This window comes from Medicago truncatula, chromosome 5 (assembly GCF_003473485.1).
Source record: "Medicago truncatula cultivar Jemalong A17 chromosome 5, MtrunA17r5.0-ANR, whole genome shotgun sequence".
Taxonomy (NCBI): Eukaryota; Viridiplantae; Streptophyta; class Magnoliopsida; order Fabales; family Fabaceae; genus Medicago; species Medicago truncatula.
In genome coordinates, this window is record NC_053046.1 from 20,962,928 (window position 1) to 20,984,207 (window position 21,280).

At 30.9% G+C, this 21,280-nt stretch overlaps 2 protein-coding genes and 1 pseudogene across 2 annotated transcripts; 1 reads left to right on the forward strand and 2 right to left on the reverse strand.

Annotated features, from left to right (window-relative positions):
* Nucleotides 1–2,535: 2,535 nt before the first annotated feature.
* On the reverse strand, nucleotides 2,536–4,063 carry LOC112422085 (uncharacterized). Its single transcript, XM_024784828.1, has 2 exons — nucleotides 3,970–4,063; nucleotides 2,536–3,818 (listed from the first exon to the last, which is right to left on the reverse strand). The coding sequence occupies exons 1-2, from the start codon at nucleotides 4,061–4,063 to the stop codon at nucleotides 2,536–2,538; spliced, it is 1,377 nt and encodes a 458-aa protein (XP_024640596.1).
* A 7,089-nt stretch (nucleotides 4,064–11,152) lies between these two features.
* LOC11435859 (U-box domain-containing protein 21) lies at nucleotides 11,153–13,186 on the forward strand. The gene has a single exon (XM_003614266.3). The coding sequence runs from the start codon at nucleotides 11,649–11,651 to the stop codon at nucleotides 12,963–12,965; it is 1,317 nt and encodes a 438-aa protein (XP_003614314.1). The 5' UTR covers nucleotides 11,153–11,648; the 3' UTR covers nucleotides 12,966–13,186.
* Nucleotides 11,482–11,600, reverse strand: LOC112422310 (uncharacterized; annotated as a pseudogene).
* Nucleotides 13,187–21,280: the final 8,094 nt, after the last annotated feature.

The window sequence follows — 21,280 nt, forward strand, 5'->3', positions numbered from 1 at the left end:
AAATAAAAAAGATGTCCACTGATCACTTAAGAATCCTAAAAAACAAAAAAAAATAAAAAAGTGACAGTAGAATGAAACACTTGTGCACCGATTGTTTATTGTTTTTAGGATTCTTAGGAGTGTGTGTCTATATCTCTACTTACTATATTAAATCCCTATAATTTTACCATTTTGCCCTTTGGAGGAGCATTTTAGTAATTTCCTATTGATGGGAAGTGGTTAGTGCCACCTCATCATTTTTAGGGTGCATTTTCCATTTTGCCCCTCACCATTTTTTTTTAATTATTTTATATTTTTTATATTTTTAATAACTTTTATAATTTTATATTTTTAATAACTTTTAACTATTTTCCAATTTTTATTTTTTTCACTATTTTTCAATTTTTTCATCCAAATTCAGTTGCTTCTACATTGCCGTTGTGGGAGATTAAAGTATCGTTTGACCTGACTTTTTTCCAACTTCTCTACATTTTTAAGGAGAAGTTAGGTCAAACACACTATCAATTATTTTAATTTCAATATTGTTTAATCATCACAACCTCACAAATATTTTTATTCACACTGTCATTTAATGATATCAAATACTTTTATTTTCTTTCTTCAACCTCGCAAATATTTACAAACACACACACATTAACGTTTAGAGTAATATTTTATGTTCATCTGTCTGTGTTTTTGTTACGATGATGCATATAATTTTTTTTAGTGTTGCTTGGTTGAGTGCTACCTCACCAATTTTTTTAAACTATTTTCCAATTTTTATATTTTTAAAAACTTTTAACTATTTTCGAATTTTTTTATTTTTAACTATTTTTTAATTTTTTTCTCCCAAATTCAGTTGCTTCTACACTGCCGTTGTGGGAGATTAAGATACCGTTTGACCCGATTTTTTTTACTTTACATTTTTAAGGAGAAGTTTTTTTTTTTTTTAACCAAAAAGAGGAGCAGTAAAGGTCTACTACCTCAAAACTTCATTATAAAAGAGAGAAATACAAAAGAAAAGGAGGGGGACATAAGACCAAAACCTCCTAAAAATTGATAAACCTAAAATTAGGCAAACATAATATCAATTAAGTACTTACTAGAAAGAGAACTTTTTTTAATGCATAAAATTGAATGGAATGAGTTTGGCCAAAAGTTGTTGAATCCTACTTTAAAATACTACTTCTCGACAATATATTTCACAAGCACCTCTTTTCAACTCACGTTGGGAACCTTTTCTTTTATTTTCTAATATTATATTTTTGAACCGTTTCATTTAATTTTATTATCTTTTTTTCAAAAGAATTTTATTATCTTTTTATCACTTATATATTTAATTTCAATATTTTTTAATCATCACAACCTCACAAATATTTTTATTCACGCTTTCATTTAATGATACTAAATATTCTTATTTCTTTTCTTCAACCTCGCGAATATATACACACACATTAACGTTTAAAGTAATATTTTATGTCTGTCTATCTGTTTGTTGTAACGCTAATGCATATAATATATTTTAGTATTGCTTGGTTGAGTGCTACCTCAGCGATTTTTTTTTAACTATTTTCCAATTTTCATATATTTAAAAACTTTTGACTATTTTCCAATTGTTTTATTTTCTAATTTTTTTCTCCCAAATTCAGTTTCTTCTACACTGCCGTTGTGGGAGATTAAGACACCGTTTGATCCGGTTTTTTTTTCAACTTCTATACATTTTTAAGGAGAAGTTAGGCCAAGTACAATATCAATTAAGTACTTATTATAAAAGGTACTTTTTTTTAATGCATAAAATTGAATGGAATGAGCTTTGATCAAAAGTTGTTGAATGCTACTTCAAAAAACTATTTCTCGACAATTTATTTCATAAGCATCTCTCTTCAATTCATGTTTGGAACCTTTTCTTTTATTTTCTAATATTATATTTCAATATGTTTTTTTCTTCCATTTATTTTTTTTAGCCGTTCCATTTAATTTTTTTTAAGGAGGTTCCATTTAATTTTATTACCTTTTTTTCAAAGAAATTTTATTATCTTTTTATCAGTTATATATTTAATTTAAATATCGTTTAATCATAACAACTTCACAGATATTTTTATTCACGCTATCATTTAATGATACAAAATATTTTTATTTTCTTTCTTCAACCTCGCAAATATACAGACACACATATTAGCATTTAGAGTAATATTTTATGTGTGTCTGTTTTTTTTGTTACACTAATGCGTATAATTTTTATAAAATTTTGATTTTAATTAAAATTAAAATTGTAGATGTCTTTTCTTCAAAAAATGTATTGATTTCTAAAAAAATTATACTTATATATATATATATATATATATATATATATATAACGACATCCCAACTAGGTTGGCACCCCGCAGAACCCCCATCCTATGCCGCCAAACTCAGATAAAATTTTATTAAAAAAATGGAAAAAGTTTATAGGAGGGGGAGGGGGGGGGGGGGGGGGGGGGGACTAGGCCAAAACCCTCAAGAAAAGAAAACAGGAAAAGAAACAGAAATAAAATAGAAAGAAAAAGAAACAACTGACTACGGGAGCCTAGAACGAGGGAACCCACTCCGGTCCAAGAAGAAGTCAGTCTGAATAGTCTGAGGCAACACCGATAACCAAACGTTGCCTTGGGTCGTGTGTCCCATATTAGCCAGAAAATATGCACAACAGTTCCCTTCCCTAAAGACGTGAGATGAGATAATTTGAATTCCTTGGTTGCAAACATTATGCCAGCCATTATGGAGTAAAACCAGAACAAGCGACCGGTTTTTAAAGACCAAAAGAGCAATCGTCGAATCACTCTCTAACCAGACATTCCTCCAACCGTTCTGAGCTGCATACTCCAAAGCAAGAAGAAAAGCGTATACCTCAGCATAAAAAACAGTAGATGTGCCAATATTACAGACAAAGGCGCCTAAAAGGGAGCCTCGGTGGTCACGGAACAGGCCCCCACAAGCTGCATGAGAACCAATTAGAGAGCCATCTGTGTTCAATTTTATCCAAGGGGCCAAGGGGGCCTTCCAATACACCATCAAAATATCGCTAACACGACGATTGTGGGGAGAGACCAATAAAGCATCTAGAATATTTGCATCTGAAACAATACATTTACCAGTCGAAATATTGCCACTAAAGCTAATAGCCACCAGAATATGAACCTTTGTCGAGTGTAAAGAGGCTGTTTGGTCAGTGAAACGCAAAGAATTCCGCGCCATCCAAATACCATGAAGAGAGTGAATTACCGCAGCCAAATGGATGTCATGAATTTGGGAAGAACAATTTTGCGGAATAGAACCAAGCAGGGCCGCAAAAGATAGTATGTCAAAAGGGGTATGAAGGAGACCGCCCAGCCATAACCAAATATTCTTTGCAAAGGGACAATGAAGAAACAAATGTTCGTAGGATTCATCCGTGCGTAAACAGAAGCTGCAAATCGAAACATTAATACATCCACGACGACGAAGGTTTTCATCCGTGGGAATTTTCCCATGCATAATGCACCAAAGAATAAATGAATGCGCAGGAGGGATGCAAGATTTCCAAATTACAGCAGCCCATGGTAAATTAACAACAGCAGGTTTCAGAAAATTGAGAGCAAGTTTCGAAGTTAATTTACTGTTTGATGAGTGGAGCCAGACAAGGGAATCCAGCAAAGGAGCAGTAGGCCCCATCAGCGCTGCTGCAGGGAGCAGCAAGGCCCCATCAGCAATAATGTCAGCAACTATAGCACGCAGTTGATTGTGAATTGCGAGCGGAATTTGCAACAACTCCAGCAGACTATTGCCAAGCCAGTTGTCAGTCCATAAATTAATCTTTGTACCTGTACCAATAACCCAGATTGAATTAGAAGTAAATGTAACCAATAACGAGCTGCACTTGTCCCATAATTAACAGCAAAGTACCTTTCCACGTAGCAAATTTAACCTTGATTCTATCAATAATGTATTGAAAATAAGTCCCTTTCGGCTTACCTTTGAAAATGGGGCATTTGAGATAAGAAAAAGGAAAGGTGCCAGCACTAAACCCAAGCATTCCCGCAATCATCTGTGACCGAGAGGATGTCATAGCCCCCGAGAAAAACCGACTTTTTCGTAACAAATTATGCATATCTTTTTCTTATTCAAAAAAACTAAACATTGCTAAATAGAAAAGGAATTATTTTCTATTTTATCAACATCATATGATAGGATTTTGTATAAGTTTGATAATGACCCGAAAGATGTTTTTTCTTATGTAGTGGGAATATAGTTGATGTAACACTATGGGAAAAATAATATGTAGCTTTATCATTTACCATCTATTTACCTTGAATTCTTTGCTTCCATTTTGTAGTCAATGGCAACCCAAATATATGTAACAATTGGTCAGGTTCAAGGCTCCGATTTGATTGTTTTTTTACCATGTTTCTTGAATTGTTGTCGTGACCTTAACACTTCTCAAGCTCAGAGTCAAAGCTTCAGTTAGAACTTAAGTCAGAGTTTGACTTCTTCTCAATGTACTTCGTACAACGATTTTTCCAAACTGTCTCGGGTTAGGCCAATTGCTGAATTTATAAACTTAGTCAATGTCTGCTTTTTTTTTATGCACAAACATGCTTTGAGTTTTTTTACGCACAAATTAAAAATACATATTGCATTATTCTTTATTTCATGTGCATAATTTGTGTTAGGAAACACACTGCATCACTATTTGGAACACAACTAAATTCAATCATAACCAGTTTGGATTGTATTATGAGAGTTTCACCAAATGTTCGAAGACGTCAATGTCAAATGGTGCTAGCTATATATGCACATGCGGAAGTGATGCTTAATTTCCATTTGTTTCAACAATGTTAATTGGTCAACGGGGTACATATAATGTACATGCATGCATTTATCTAGACTTTATAGGAAGATAATAGGAAGATAAATTAGAAGTCAAACTACATTTTCTTTAGCTTAAAATCAGTTATGCTACCTTTATTTTATAAATTATATGTAACTATATTCGCATACATCTTATCCATGTAAATATGCATTACACTAATATTGCAGTTATTTTCCTGTTTAGCATTTTCCAAACGAGGTGTCAAGAACAATTCTTAAAGGAAAGCGCAAATCAATCACTCTCATTGATGACCAGACACAGAGACAATATAACTGTCACCTCATTACCACCGATAGTGCAAGCTATGAAAATTACTTGGGTGGGTAGTGGTTCAATTTCTGCAGATAACGAGTGATGGAAGAAGGTGGTAAGCTCATCTTTGATCTCGAAAAGTCACTGAAGAACTTGCAAGTTCGAGTTGTTCCAAAGTAGATCTTTGTTGTTGAACTATTTGAACTTCTACTATTTTGACGTATCGCTTTGGACTGTAGTCGTAAACTATCTTGACTTTGGGATGTCATTTGTTCTTTTCATTTTGTCTAGAGTAAATATTGACAAAAATCCCCCTTTTGGTTAGTCTATGAAACTTGCAATCTCTTTTATAAACCTAACTATTATGTAACGTTAATCTGCACATTGTTGGTTCTTTCATTGTTACAATTAGTATCATGTTAATTGTAATGTTGTTTTCCTAATCTTTTGATCAAAATAGAACATGCTCTTTTCCTACAGTAAATCTTTATAATGCTTTGGTAAATGTTTTAGAAATGTGCATAGATATAACTTCTAATTAACACTGCAATTTTTTTTATACCTAGCACTTCTCAAATGAGATATCAATGACATTTCTAAAAGGAACACGAAAAACAATCACACTCATCGACAAACAAGCTCAAAAAAAGGTATAAGTGTCGCTTGATAACGACAAAGAGAACAAGTTACAAAAAATACTTAGGCGGCCAATGGTTCAAATTTTGCCGAGAACATATGTTAGAGGTAGGTGATAAGTTAATTTTTTATCTAGAGAAGCCACCTAAAAATATGCACGTTCAAGTCGTTTCCAAATAAAGATTTGGTGTTCATGATCCGCACTTTCAACAGATCACCTTAACTCTAATCCTAGACTAGATTATCTTCACTCACCGATGCTAATTCTTTACTTGATTTCATCTGATGTAAATATGGCTATCAATCCTTTTTTGGTAACTCTACAACAACAACACTCTTTTTTATAATTTTGGATAATATGTAAATTCACACATCATTGGTTCCTTTATTAGTTCCAATTGTTTTCATCCTAAATATTATGTCAATTTCTAATCTCATAAACTGATTATATGCTCTCTTAATCAGCCCATACATATTTTATGATGAATCACAATGTTCTGTTGTTTTAACATCTCTTCTTTCTAAGATTTTTTTTATCGAATACGTTATTGAACCTATGTGAAGCACAGGTTTATAACTAATTATAACCTAAAAATAGTATGTCAAACTTAAAATAGACATCAAAGTTCTCAAATCACAAATTAAATTTATAACCTAAACACCTCTTTAAAAATATAATTTATATTTGTTTTAACGTAGTATTTTTTTTTTTATCAAATAGTCTATGATGGCTAAAATTTTACTCTTTGAAACTAATAAGTAAGAAATTTGAAGTTCAAGAAATAAAATATTGTTCAAGAGGTGTGTCTCCTTTAAATCTCACTGTACATTTTCATCATAGGTGTGTCTCCTTTAAATACAAGAGTCACGTTAAAACAGACATTGTTAAGGATAAAAAAAAAAAATAATGTATATATTTAATATACAAAAAATTATATGTCGTCAAAACAGACATTGTTAAAAATTAAATATACAAAGGAAAATGCTGAAAAGCACAACAATATGTCGTCAAAATTATACGAACAAGTTTATAGTGTCATTCAGATTTTTCTCTTGATTTTGATTTGCACAAAATGACAAAAACACCTCATTCCATGGTGTTTCTCCAAATCAAATTTTGTACCGTGTCTTACCTCCGTTCCATTAACAAAGGAACGATGGATTATGATGTTACTCCATCCGTTCCATTTTAACTGACTTATTTCAAAAATGTGCATTATTCATATAACATGTTTTGATCATATTTTTTTTTTACTAATATACAAAGACAAATTGTAGTATATAAGATGTTGTTGGATTCGTCTCATGAATATTTTCAGAATACCAAATTTTTATAATTTTTTCTAATATATTATTAAAGATATTTAAGATCAAAATTGTGTCTTGATATATGTGATGGAGTCAACCGTGTCAAATAATATGAGATTAAAAAAGTATTTCTTTGGTATAATTGTTTTATTAATATATACTCCATTAAATACAAAATTGCACGTTGTTATACATGTCGTGTGGCTTTCGTGTGTTAAGTTGTTCGTGTTGTATAAAAGTACTCATACACAAATTTTAATATAAATTTTTTAAACTTTTTAACAAATCCTTAAAATTAGGGCACCTATTAATATTTTCTCTAAAAATTTTGTATACGTTTCCCGCGTATTGCACCGACTTCATTAGTTAATCCTAAATCCAAGCTTCGTTCATATTGAGCATCTTAGAATATTTAACTTATTCACAAAGGTATCACATCAAAGAAAGAATATATAACAGAATAATTTCCACGTACGATTTCTTAAAATTCTGTATATTCATAGATTATGATGATAACCAATCATCAAAGGTGTCGACTAATTCCTCCACATTCAACAAGTCGACTTTGTAGAGTTGTATTAGACTCAACCATAATTTTTAAGATGATATCATAGCATGCAATTAGAGTCTATTGATCAGGGTACCCATCACTTATATACACAAACCAAGCCTAAGAGTACTGCCCCCACATCGAATAGATAAGATCGATTTTATAAAGATGAGTTAAGCTTCGATTTCAACCGATTATATCATTTATAGTACTCTCTCCAGTCACTATTATAAGCAAAACTCCACTTTTTATATACATTGAATAATTAATGTATTCAGTCTATAATAAAGACTAGATACATTAATTATTCAATATATCTAAAAAGTAGAATTTTGTTTATAATAACAACCAGAGAGAGTAAGTTCTGAAGTGAAGAAAGGGTTATTTTTGTCTGAAAGAGGCACATGAAAAATTAGAATCAAATATATTAAATATGTTTCCATTAGTTAATGAGGCTAGTTGTCTATGTTAGGGTTGTCAAGAATTAAAAAAACCCCAAAGAGGACCAAAAAGTCAACATGACACTAATAACACATGCATAGATATAATATAAGTAGTGGTTTTTTTTTCCCTAAAAAAAGTAGTAGTTTTTATTATTTTTATTTATTTTTATTTAAGGAATAAAAATGTGTTGGCGTGTGGTCCATGACTCCATGGTGCAAAGCGTGTGTCACCAAGTCTACCCCCAAAAGCACTACCATAGACAGTTTCAAACTAACCTTCTGATTTGGGGTTGTGGGAGGTTAAAATACCTTACCATTATTAATTCAAGGATTTGAGAGATCAAACTAATTCAGAGAGTAATTCTTGATTTTGATTAAAAAAAATGAGTAAATCTTCTAGATAGAATTATTTTGCTTAATAACACTATAAACATTATATTTCACTATACAAATGTTAAATTTTCAAGAAAAAAAAAAACAAAACGCTCACATCTTTTTAGTGAAGGAGGCGTATGTGCTCCGATTGATGGATAGGGTTAAATTCTCTATTTAGAAGTGGTTTTTAGAAAAATATTATGATCACACTTGTCTTCTATCAGTGGGATAATGAACTCATTTTATGTTGGCACCGTTAGGGACTTGTGGCAGATTTGTCTTGAGATTGGTTGACCGAGGGGTTTTGTTCCTAGTCTTCCTCTTGTTCGGTTGTGGTTGAGTGTTCCTGATGGAAATTTATATGGTTTTTTGTTGGTGATTTAGTTTTCACTCTTGTTTTTCTGTTGGAGGAATTCTTTCATTTTATTATCGCTTGACTTGAGTACTTCTTATACTCTAATTTATATAATTTGTTGTGCACTTACCGGAGATTTATTCTTTTTATTTTTATAATATATATTTGTCATTAAAAAACAATGGTTAAATTATATTTTTGGTTCCTTAAGTTAATTTTAGGTTTCACTTTGGTTTTTTAAGCTATTTTTGTTTTATTTTGGTCCCTAAAATTATATTTCACTTTGATTTTCTGAAAGTCATCTCGATTACTCGACTGTACCACCATCGACATATGATAAACCCCACTGACAATGTAACATTTATCAGCGCTAACAACTCCACCTATCTTCCACACTAATCTATTAAAAAGTGTTAGATAAAAGCTTACTACACTCCCCCAACATCTCCTCCTCCTAAGCAAATAATTGAAGCGACCATTTCCAAACCTCTCTACCTAACCACGAATCTAAACATACATCTCAACAACTATAACCAACTTATTCTACTAACAATGGTTAAATTATATTTTTGGTTCCTTAAGTTAATTTTAGGTTTCACTTTGGTTTTTTAAGCTATTTTTGTTTTATTTTGGTCCCTAAAATTATATTTCACTTTGATTTTCTGAGAGTCATCTCGATTACTCGACTGTACCACCATCGACATATGATGAACCCCACTGACAATGTAATATTTATCAGCGCTAACAACTCCACCTATCTTCCACACTAATCTATTAAAAAGTGTTAGATAAAAGCTTACTACACTCCCCAACATCTCCTCCTCCTAAGCAAATAATTGAAGCGACCATTTCCAAACCTCTCTACCTAACCACGAATCTAAACATACATCCCAACAACTATAACCAACTTATTCTACTATACATTACTAATCCCTCCCCTCGGAGGATGCCCACCGAGTGCCTCCACCATACTAACACAGACTGGCAACCATCCCTCACACGCCTTCCTTCTGCCCCATACCTCACCAATAACACGTTATATCACAAACTATGTTGACCCGCATACGATCACCTCTAACACCATTTTTCTAACAAAGATAAATTAAATTCCCACATTGTAATTTATGTAAGGGTTAAATAAGTTTTTGTTCCCTATAAATATATCAAATTTTGATTATAGTCCCCAAAAAATAAAATGAGATGTTTTCACCCTCACAAAAAATTTTGTTTTATTTTCGGTCTCTAATGGATATTATTTTGACATTTTCTGAACATAATATAAATATATAAATGTTGAACATAATAAACGGATATAACTTGAATACAATTTAAACATAAAAGAGTTATAATCTTGACATTCACATGAACATAAAGTGGCCATTTAAGGACCGAAAACAAAAGGTACTCTTAGAATAAATGTATCCTCATTTTATGGTTTTAGTCTCTAAAAGCATAGAGTACGATTAATTTAGTTTCTAGAGTTAATGAATTTTAAAAATATTTTCAATTGATTTTTAAATTATATTATACCTTGTTAGAAAATGTAAATGACTGAATTAATTGATAAAAAGAAATAAATATTGTGTGTTTAGTTGCATTGACCAAATTTAATTTAAGTGAATTGATTTATAAATTTATCTTTTTTTTTTTTGTTAAAAGTGAGTCGAATGTGATATATTCATGTCAAAATAAATTAAATTGTAAAGTTTACATGTGCGTCAAAAGATACAAATTCTAACTTTAAGTATAAATTTTCTTTAAAAAAAAATTCAAGAATTAATTCTAGAGATAAATTTCATTTCAAATGACATCACTCAATCAAAATTTATTATGTTTGAAATCAATTTTGACTCTATAATTTCATTTCAAATGACATCACTCAATCAAAATTTATTGTGTTTGAAATCAATTTTGACTCTATAATGTAAGAATAAACACATAACACACACACAAAATGTAAGTTCTTCAATTTTGTTTATAAAAAAAAAAAAAAAAAAAAATCTTCAAGTTTTAAATATTAATAATTTCAAACACTATATTAATAATGTTTCAAACACTAAATTAATAATGTTTCAAATGACTTATATTTCGAGTTTACCAAATTATATTTAAGATAAATAAATTTCGACATACAAAATTAACCAATCTTAATCAAATCTCAACTCAACGGTGGAGATGTGTTGCATATACCTCATCAAAATCCCAAACGTCCATTACAATTACCTTAAGCCATTTGATGGTTTACCAATTCCTCCCTTTGACTGCTAGAGGTGTTCTCAATTTTCCTCAAAAATCTTCAATGGTCAATATTCAAATCATAACTCCTCTTTTATACAAAACTATACAAACATCATTCTCTCTCTTCAATTTTGAATGTTTCTCATTAGAATAATTCCTTATAGGGTCCAACCTTTTGAAGTTGAAACTCTCTTTGTATGAAAACAACATTGACCCTACAAGTCAATAGTAACAAAAACCTCATAAACACATGACACGTTAAAATATATTATTTTACGTGTTTCTTTTGTGTTTTTTTTGTCTCTATATATATACATACTATAGACTATTTCTATATATAAATACATGAACATACCCACTTGCAAAATCCATTAATATTTTCAACCAAAGATTCAAACTTGATCAACAGAAAAAAGTATCCTAAAAACAAAAATACCTTCATTTAAAACTTGATCAATAACAAAAATAGCTTCTTTTTGGTTTCTTTGATAATATTGTTTTTTGTTTCTGTTTCCTTAGAAATCAAGGACACAGTAGTACGATCCTATAGAACAGATCCTGTTCAAGTAAGGTCGTTATCTTTGATAATTAAGGTTGTTAAATTATCTTAGAAAAGCTTTTAAGATGGTGTTAGGTTGGGGAAGAAGGAAGAACAAGAAAAACAACAAAGGTGGAAAACCAAACATGGAGGTAGTGGTTCCAAATCAATTTAGGTGTCCTATTACACTTGAATTGATGAAAGATCCTGTGACATTGTCAACAGGAATAACCTATGATAGAGAGAGTGTTGAAAGATGGTTCAATGAAGGAAACTATACATGTCCTCTCACAAATCAAGTTGTGAGAAACTTTGACATGATTCCAAATCATTCTCTTAGGATAATGATTCAAGATTGGTGTGTTGAAAATAGACAAAATGGTGTTGAGAGGATTCCTACTCCAAGAATACCGATTAGTCCACTCGATGTTTCTGAGCTTCTTTTTCGAGTTAAGGAATCAGCAAAAGGTTTGGATCAATATGGTTGTATTGGATTGGTTCAAAAAATGGAGAAATGGAGTAATGAAAGTGAGAGGAACAAAAAATGCATAGTTGAAAATGGAGCAACTAGTGCATTAGCTTTAGCATTTGATGCTTTTGCTAATGATTCTATTGAGAAAAATGATATTGTTCTTGAAGTGATTTTATCAGCACTTAATTGGATGTTTCCACTTCAATTAGAAGCTCAAAAATCTTTAGGTTCAAAAGCTTCTTTACATTGCATGATTTGGTTTTTGAAGCATCAAGATGTTAAGGGAAAAGAAAAAGCTATTATTGCATTGAAAGAGATTCTTTCTTTTGGTGATGAGAAACAAGTAGAAGCACTTATGGAAATTGAAGGAGTTAATGAGCTTTTAATTGAGTTCATTAACAAGAGAATTAGTCCAATAATTACAAAATCTTCATTGAGGATAATTTGGTACTTAGTTTCATCCAATTCAAATTTCAATGAAAAAATGAAATTCTCATTTGTTGAATTGGGTTTGGTTTCTTCAATTTTACACATTCTTATTGACTCTGAAAAAAGCATTTGTGAGAAGGCTTTAACTATTTTGGATTCTCTATTAAGCTGTGACTTTACAAGAGAAACAGCTTATGAAAATGACTTAACAATTCCATTGTTGGTCAAAAAAATCTTGAGAGTTTCACCTTTGACTACAGAATATTCTGTTTCTTCTATATGGAAGATGTGCAAATATGGTAACAAAAATTATGAAGAAAAAGCTTTAATTGAAGCACTTCAAGTTGGTGCTTTTCAAAAGCTATTATTGGTATTGCAAGTTGGTTTTAATGATGAGACCAAAGATAAAGCAACTGAACTTCTCAAATTGATGAATCCTTATAGGGCTGAATTGGAAGATTGTATTGATTCAGATTTCAAGAATCTCAAGAGATCATATTAAGTTTGTTATTTCTTTTTGTTTTATAGTTAGATGAATACTGAATAGTATTATTGTGTTTATGTATACATATTTTTTTGGTCTAACAAATGGATTAATGTGATTTGTGTCATGAGGTTCAAGGAATCTGTTTATGAACATATAGAATTTGTAATCTTTTTTATAAATCAATAAGAGTGACATGATCTTTTGATATCTATTGGTATCTATGAAATATTTGTGCATGATGATATTCAATTATAACTTCACAGCACGATCTCAATTAGAGTAAAAAAATAAAAAATACATGAAAATTGTTGTTTTGACATCAAAAAGTTCATAATAACACATGGAAGATACAAATTTACCCCAGCGATAGTTAGCTATCGCTTGATGGTATATCCGGCAGCGGTTAGCTGTCGCTGGCTCCAGAGGCAGTTAACTGCCTTTGACTTTGCTACAGTTCTAGTTGTGATTTTACGCATTTCGGTCAAAAAATCAAAATAAATCGAAACTTTACAAATCCTATATATATATATATATATATATATATATATATATATATATATATATATATATATATATATTAGAGTTGTCTGCAAAAACCTGGTCAAAATTCAATTTCTATGTCGACGTTTTGATGTTTTGGTTACTTGAGTTATTGACGCATTAAAAATTCATATTTAATCCTTCCGTTGTCGAAAAATTCTAATTTTTTGCGGATTTTTTTTTTTTATGTTCTTAATATGTGTGCAAAAAATAATGAAAAAATTCAACCTCTATATAACTTTTCTGGACGCGCAGTTGGAAAAATATTGCGATTTTACACGTTTGAGTAAAAAATTCAAAATAAATTGAGGATTAGTTGAAATAATACGAAAATTTGCATATCCTCTGTATTTTTATAGAGGTGTCTAAAAAAAACAGCACAAAATTCTTTTTTTTTTTGTGGGGGATGTTATTTATTTGTTCTAAACATGAGTGCAAAAAATCGGGAAAAAGTTCAACCTCTAGGACACTTTTTCGGACTCGCACTTGGAAAAAAAAATGTGATTTTGCATGGTTCAGTCAAAAAATCAAAATAAATTGAGATTTAGTCGAAATGCTATGAAACTTTATAGACAACTCTATAAAAATACATATAGATTATATGAAAAGTTTCGTAACATTCCGATTAAGTGTCAATTTCTTTTTATTTTTTCAATTGTGATTTTGCGCGTTTTGGTCGAAAAAATAAAAAAAATCGAGACTTATTCGGAATGTCACGAAAATTTTCACATCATCTATATGTATTTTTATTGAGGTGTCTATAAAATTTCGTATAATTCTGAATAAGTTTTGATTTATTTTGATTTTTCAACCGAAACGCGTAAAATCACAACTAGAACTGCACTTAAGTGCAGCAAAACCAGAAACTGCCTCTGGAGCCAACGGCAGTTAACTGCTGACAGATATGCCAGCGGTAGTTAACTACCGCTTGTCGTAAATTCGTAACTTCCATGTGTTATTATGATCTTTTTGATGTCAAAACATCAATTTTCAAAATACATATGTTTAAGGTCCAATTCAATGGTATATATGTAGGCTATTATTTTTCCCACCCTACAAGTTTCTCGTGCGTCCTATTCAGATTTTAAAATCCGAAATATTTCTTTGTGTGTTTGGAGGTTTTTTGAGGTTTTTATGCAGTCTGAATTCTAAAATCCGTGCGTCAGAAGCTCATATGGTGGGAAAAGAAACCGTCAAATATTGTAAGACAATTCTTGGATCATGCACAAAATTATTTTCACCGTTGAATCTATATGTCATATCATTTAATCAAATAAGATATGATAAGACTTATCGATCAAACTAGTGCATAGACTAGCTTGCTTGTGTACATTATACAAAGTCATGTTTAAATGTTTGTATTTCTTTTTTGGAGAGACAAGAGTGATTCTCAAGACCTATGTTTCTAAATTCTTAATTAGAATTGATTTTACCTCTATAATTGATAGATACTTAGAATTTTTATTTTTTTTTAAATATAGATACTTGATTATTTAAGATCAAGATGTTAACTTTGGACACTTGATTCAAATTCTTAATAATAATATAAACATTGATAGATATCATTTGTTTAAGATGAGATGAGAAAAATTAATATAAAACTTTCAAGTCACATCCTCATGTGCAAATCCCCATTAGAAAAGAGAAATGGTGACTATTATATAATAGGGTTAATAGTGTTTTACCCCCTGTAATATAGGTCATTTTCAGTTTTATCCTCTGTAAAATATTTTTTTTGGATTTCGTCCTTGTAATTTGAATATTTTTTGTTTTGGACCTTCATGAATTTTGACTGTACAAAATCGAAGATATAGCAGGGGGTAAACCAAAATTTGCTAAAATTAATAGGGGGTAAATCGAAATTTGCTCAAATTACAAGGGGGTAAACCTAAATTTTCTCAAATTACATGGGGTGAAATTTTTCATGAAGGTCCAAAACCAAAAAATCTTCATATTACAATGATGAAATTCAAAAAAATTATTTTACAGGGGAAAAACCAAAAATGACCTAAATTACAGGGGGTTAAAGCACTATTAAATATGATCTAAATTGAAGGCAATTTTGTTTCAGCTATTTTTTTAAATACATGATTCGGTTAATCTGAACTTTACTTAACACAATAACTTTATTGCCTATAGCTTCTTTTGTTTTTTTTTTAAATCATAAACTTAACTCATTTCATTCATCAAAATACCCTATAACATAGGATGAAGTATAATCAAAGACGTGACATGACCGATATATAACAATGTTGTTTGAGCCGGTGAATGAGCTATATTATTGGCTTGCATCTTAATTAAACTTTTTTTTAAGAAGTCAAACCATCAAAATCAACATCGGAGCAATTGAACCTGAAACCTTGAGAGAAACACACTCTAAGATCTCAAACCAGCACTATCAAACTAACCCAAATTGATTCCTCCTAATGAAACTTATCATAAAATTTGATAAAAAGAGCATAATAATTTTACAAGAATATAATTAAACACAGACACTAAATTTCAAACACAAACATTAAATTTTACACAATTTTTGAATTTTAAATTATTTTTTGTCTCACCTCAGATGTTTCAATGATATACAACGTGGAGATACGATGTAAAAAATTGTGACTAATTAACACTACTATAAATATAAATGCATGGTTGAAGTGGGAAATTAACCATAACCATCATCACACATCCATTCATGTATGAAAATGCATGTTAAAAAAGGGGACAAGCTCCTAACTACTATGGTGGGGCCCAAAAGTTAGAGTGGTGACATTTTAGTCATAGACTAACAAACTTTAAGCATTATGCCAAAGCTGATAGAGAATTGCTATTTACACATTTGATAAGGTTATGCCACACGAGTAACATTAATCTAAAAGAGAAAAATTAAACTGTTGAGAATCCATGAAATTCTCATGTAGCTCTTAAAACAAGCACACACTTATTGATCTTGGGTCTTGACAATGACATAGATTTAAGATATGCAATTTTTTTTTAAACGTATTATTTGATTCAAGAACTGATTAATATGAAGAACCAATTTCATCATTCATTAGTTGGATCAGAGGTTCAATTGAAGTTAGAGCAAAACCTTATATGGATTGGCCTAAGACAAGATTTGTTAGCACCAGAGGGATTCAGAAACCTATAGAGTAGCACATTTTGAGGTTCAAAACTTACACTGACTGTAACTTCTCAAACGACTTTAAGTAATGTCAACTGACCACACACACCAACTCGAGTCTTTTCAGCATGTTTTGTCCTAACTCACACACTTTCTGAACAATTTTCCAAAAGCATTCATCCCAAATTGATCTAAGTCAAGCACGCTTACCTAAGAAGTTTTTATAGTATAGATTACCAAAAAGACGATGCATCTTGTTTGTGTAGATAATACTAAATAATTCTTATAAATTTTCATTCAAACATGTAATCTCATACTTACACAACCTGATAATATCTCTCATTCCGATGTGAATTTTTGGTTTATCCATGTGTCCTTTTTGATTCGAAGCTTTCAGAAGCCGCTCATTGGTCATGTCTTGCGCAACCCATCCTCGTCACACCAATAGACCATTCCTTGAGGATTTTTAAGACATACAATTAAGTTCAACACTATTAGGAAAAACTTGATGGGATGGTGGTGTCTCTAAGTCGAAGCAATCTATTCTCCAAGTGATTTGGTTTGCAACAATGTGGGAGATTTGGAAGGAAAGAAATAATAGGATTTTTAATGCAAAGGTTAGTTCTGTTATACAGGTGGTGGACAAAATTAAGTTGTTGACTTTCAAGTGGTTATAGGTGAAGTTTGTAACTCTTCCCTTTAATTATCATGGGTGGTGGCTTAGTCCGTTTACATTACTAGGCATCGGCTAAAGGCAGCTTGGTGTTGTTTTGTTTTGTGGTGCTTGCGATCTTGTGTTTTGTAATATTCATACTTTGTTCTTCTTTTGAGGTTTTTATTCCTTTGCACACCTTGTGCTAGGAAGGCCTTAGGTGTGTTAATATATTTCATTTTAGTTTCTTCGAAAAAAGAAAAAAAAATTAAATTGTAGTCATAGTCTTTGATATTGTGGAAAATTAGGTTAAAATATAATCAATGTTGCTAAAAATTAAGGTTGTGATTCAGTTGCAAAGACATAAAGAAAATCTTGACATTGCAGCAACTCTTGCGGCCACACAACATTTTTGAAAATGTTGATTAGGACACTTATGAAAGCACAACAAGGACTTACATGAATAGAAGGTGTTTGAAATATTTCATGCATGCTCTACTACTTTCCCGTACCAAACCATGGGCTTACATTTTTATAGGTTGTATTTTTATTGGAATTCCACAAATTTCAAAGTAAATAAATATAATAAATTGATTACATTTTTTTAAAACTTGGTATTTGATTCAAGAACTGACTAATTTGAGGGGACCAATTTCACCGTCCACTTGCGGGGCTCCATTTAAAGCTAGAGCAATCTGAGACCTTGAAAGGAGCAAACTCCAAGATCCCAAACCAATCACTAAACCAACCCCAAATGAGTTAATATTTTGATTACATTTTTCATCCATTCTCATTGAAAATTTCCATTTCCATTTTTTATTTTTCTACTTTCAATTCACCCTTATCAAACATTCATAAATACAATATACTAAGACCAATCATATTGTAATATGCAACAATTAACAAGGCAATAAAATATCAACAATGCTGGAGTTTTAAGTCCAAAACTAGTGTAGTATGAGTGTAGTACTAATTTTTTCAAATCACTTTTGCCATTTCACATAGCCGTTTTTTATGCAAATATTAAGAATGTGTATCATGTGATGTAACAAACGTTGCAATGGTGCAAGGATATGCAAAAGAAAAATATGCAGATACATTGAATTAATATTATAATATATACATGGAAATATGAACATTTGTTTGTATTCACACTGAGAAATAAGTGGTTAAAAAAACCCCGTTCACAAGAGCTATTCTATAAAAAAAAAGCCTGTCCACAAAACTACATCAAAATCCATACAAATTAAACTAGAATAATCAAATTAATTTATAAATTAATTTTTCCAAAGCAAGTTGGTTGTTGGTAAGAATTCAACTCAGAATTTACGGATATCCGAATTTGATTCTTACTCTCAATATGAAGATCTCGTTGGTTGATGATATTCAACATATTTAAGTTATCTTCAGCTAAGGATTTCGCACATTTCTACAATACTTATTTAGGTCGTTGTTGGATAGAAATAACTTCCTCTCATATAAGTTTCACATTGGATGACATGAGACTTAAACATAAGTTTATAAGTGAGTGCAACTCTCACCTTACAAGTTGGTTTTGTAAAAATGATTTAGACCCAATCTAAAAAAAAATTAATAATTATCAAAGTCTATCTAATAATTGTTATGTCACCTGCTATTAGGTCAGTCTAGACAGAATAAAAGTTTATAAGTGAGTGGAATTTTAACTTTACAAGCCGATTTACAATTGTGTTAGGCACCAACCCAAATTTTATTTAATACTTTCAATGTTTTTTTAAAAATCTATTTAGGTTGGTCTGATGGTGTTGTCTTGAGATCTTTGATTGTGTTCCTTTCAAGGTTTCATGTTCGATGTTCGATTCTTCTAATGTCAATTTTAGTATATTTATATTTGTTTGACTTCTTAAAAAAATATAGATTGCTGACTAGGTGAATGGTGAGGAATCCATAACTGTAACATGTAATCCAGATTTATATCAAGTACATTTGTCAATGCTTTGAGTCTTGTAACTTTCTTTGGTTTCTGGTAGTCCCAAAATTCAACTTACTAAACATTTTTTTTCTTCTAAATATAATAATAACTCTTGAATGTTGTTACCTTTGCCCCTAAAATACGTGTCATGACTTAGAAAATAATGGTAACTCATGAATTTTTGAATCGGTTTTTTTGAAAATAAAGAATAGCATTATAACTCATCAAATTTGCAGGCCAAATTAACATAAAGATATACTCCACCGACACATTAATTTGAAAATAGAATTTAGTGGATTCATTTGCCGTTTTGTTGGTGCTATTTCTACTGCTGATTGTAACTAAATCTAGAAGAAGTTCATTTAAGGTCTCACATTTCAACTAAACGTGTTACCTTTGATTTTGATGATGACAATAATTTTGGACTTTTTACCTTTGAGAATTCTAGAAAACATACTATTAGTGTGAGGTATGCATTGTCCTTTATAAGTGACTCTTGAATTTCTTTGTTTAATTGAGTTTTATCTATAAACAGAAGTTAAAAGGGAAATGCTAACAAGTACTTTAAGTACACTTGTTAAGAAGTTTAAAGAAGAAATTTTAACTTGAAAACGGTGCTTTCAATGCATCGAAAGTTTAAAAAGTAATCTTTTATTCCTAAAATTTACCGATTGTTTCTATTTTTGGGATTGCACTTCCGTAACATTGTGGCGGGCTATGTCACATGACATAGCTAGTAATATTGCGCCACGTGTCATTACTTTTTTATTGAGCAATTTCAAATTGGAAATCAATTCTCTGAGATAATAACCCTCAATCTCTAATCAATTTCAAATAAATTCACCAAATTTGAAAAGAAAACACAACTACACAATACAATACTGAATCCCTTTGACATAACAGTGGTCAATCCACCAGTTCATGAAAAACGATGGTGGCCTGTGCATAAATGATTCCGGCGGCGGAGGGAGGCGACGACGGACGAAGGAGGTGGCGAGTGGTGGAGAAGTGAAGGCGGCCTATGCACAAATGATTGTGGGTGGGTAGCACAGGAAGAGGTGAGGGAATGCCGAACGTGTTCTGAAGAAGAAGAAGAAGATTATTGTGCGAACGTGCTCTGTTTTTTGTTCCTTTCTGTTATTTTATTTGATTTTGGTTTTTTAAAAAAGAAGTGACACATGGCGAAATGTTACTGGCTATGTCATGTGACATAGCCCGCCACAATGTTACAGAAGTGCAATCCCTATTTTTGTATCCTTAACAAATGCCTAGCAAGACCCAAGTTAAAAATCAAATGTGCCATAACCCTTCTTGATTGTTAATATATCATCGAAGATTTAATATTGGTTTAATTAGAAATACATTTGATAGGGCAATCTACTTTTGATTTCTATAAATGTACCGTAATATCTTTTTTTGTTTTGAGGATTTTTTTTGGTGTTTCTTAAAACTTATATCTAGCTTAAAGACCGATTAACTCGAAGGATTTAGTTTCACCGTTCACTTGCATATATTTTCTATATCTATATATCTTTGTTATACCTTCACAAATATTACATGATGCAATGTCATTGGCTATGTGCAAAAAATTATTTACTTCGAAAATGTATACAAATTAAATCAGATGTTGAGCTTTTGACTTCTGCCGTTTATAATAGCATCACATTTGCAAGAAATTGAAAAATATTCAGTAATTTTATCAAACACATGCAATATCAAATAAGCACCAAGTGCAAATTTGATATTATGGTTGCAAAAGCACGATAACTCGCCATGATTTCGAAAAAACCACTTTATACCAAACACAAAGTTAGAGAGTGAAATTAGACTTAAATAAATGATGTTGATATCTAGTTTAAGAGTAAAATTATACTATTAGTTTGTCTTTCGCTTGAGTTGTTGCTCGTTGGACCTTAAGTTAGGTCTGTAGTCTTTAGGCCCATTAGGGTTACGATCATTCCTATATATAGTGTTTTTGACACACTATCCAAATCAATAAAATGAATCAAAATGTTATTTTATTTCCTTTAGTTTATTTATCTTTTCTTGTTCTTTACTGTTTTATTGCA

Coding starts and splice junctions, on each gene's coding strand:
- LOC112422085 (XM_024784828.1), bottom strand. CDS start 4,063: ATGACATCCTCTCGGTCACAGATGATTGCGGGAATGCTTGGGTTTAGT. Junction 3,819..3,969: donor CAAATGCCCCATTTTCAAAG/GTAAGCCGAAAG, acceptor TTATTGGTACAG/GTACAAAGATTAATTTATGG.
- LOC11435859 (XM_003614266.3), top strand. CDS start 11,649: ATGGTGTTAGGTTGGGGAAGAAGGAAGAACAAGAAAAACAACAAAGGT.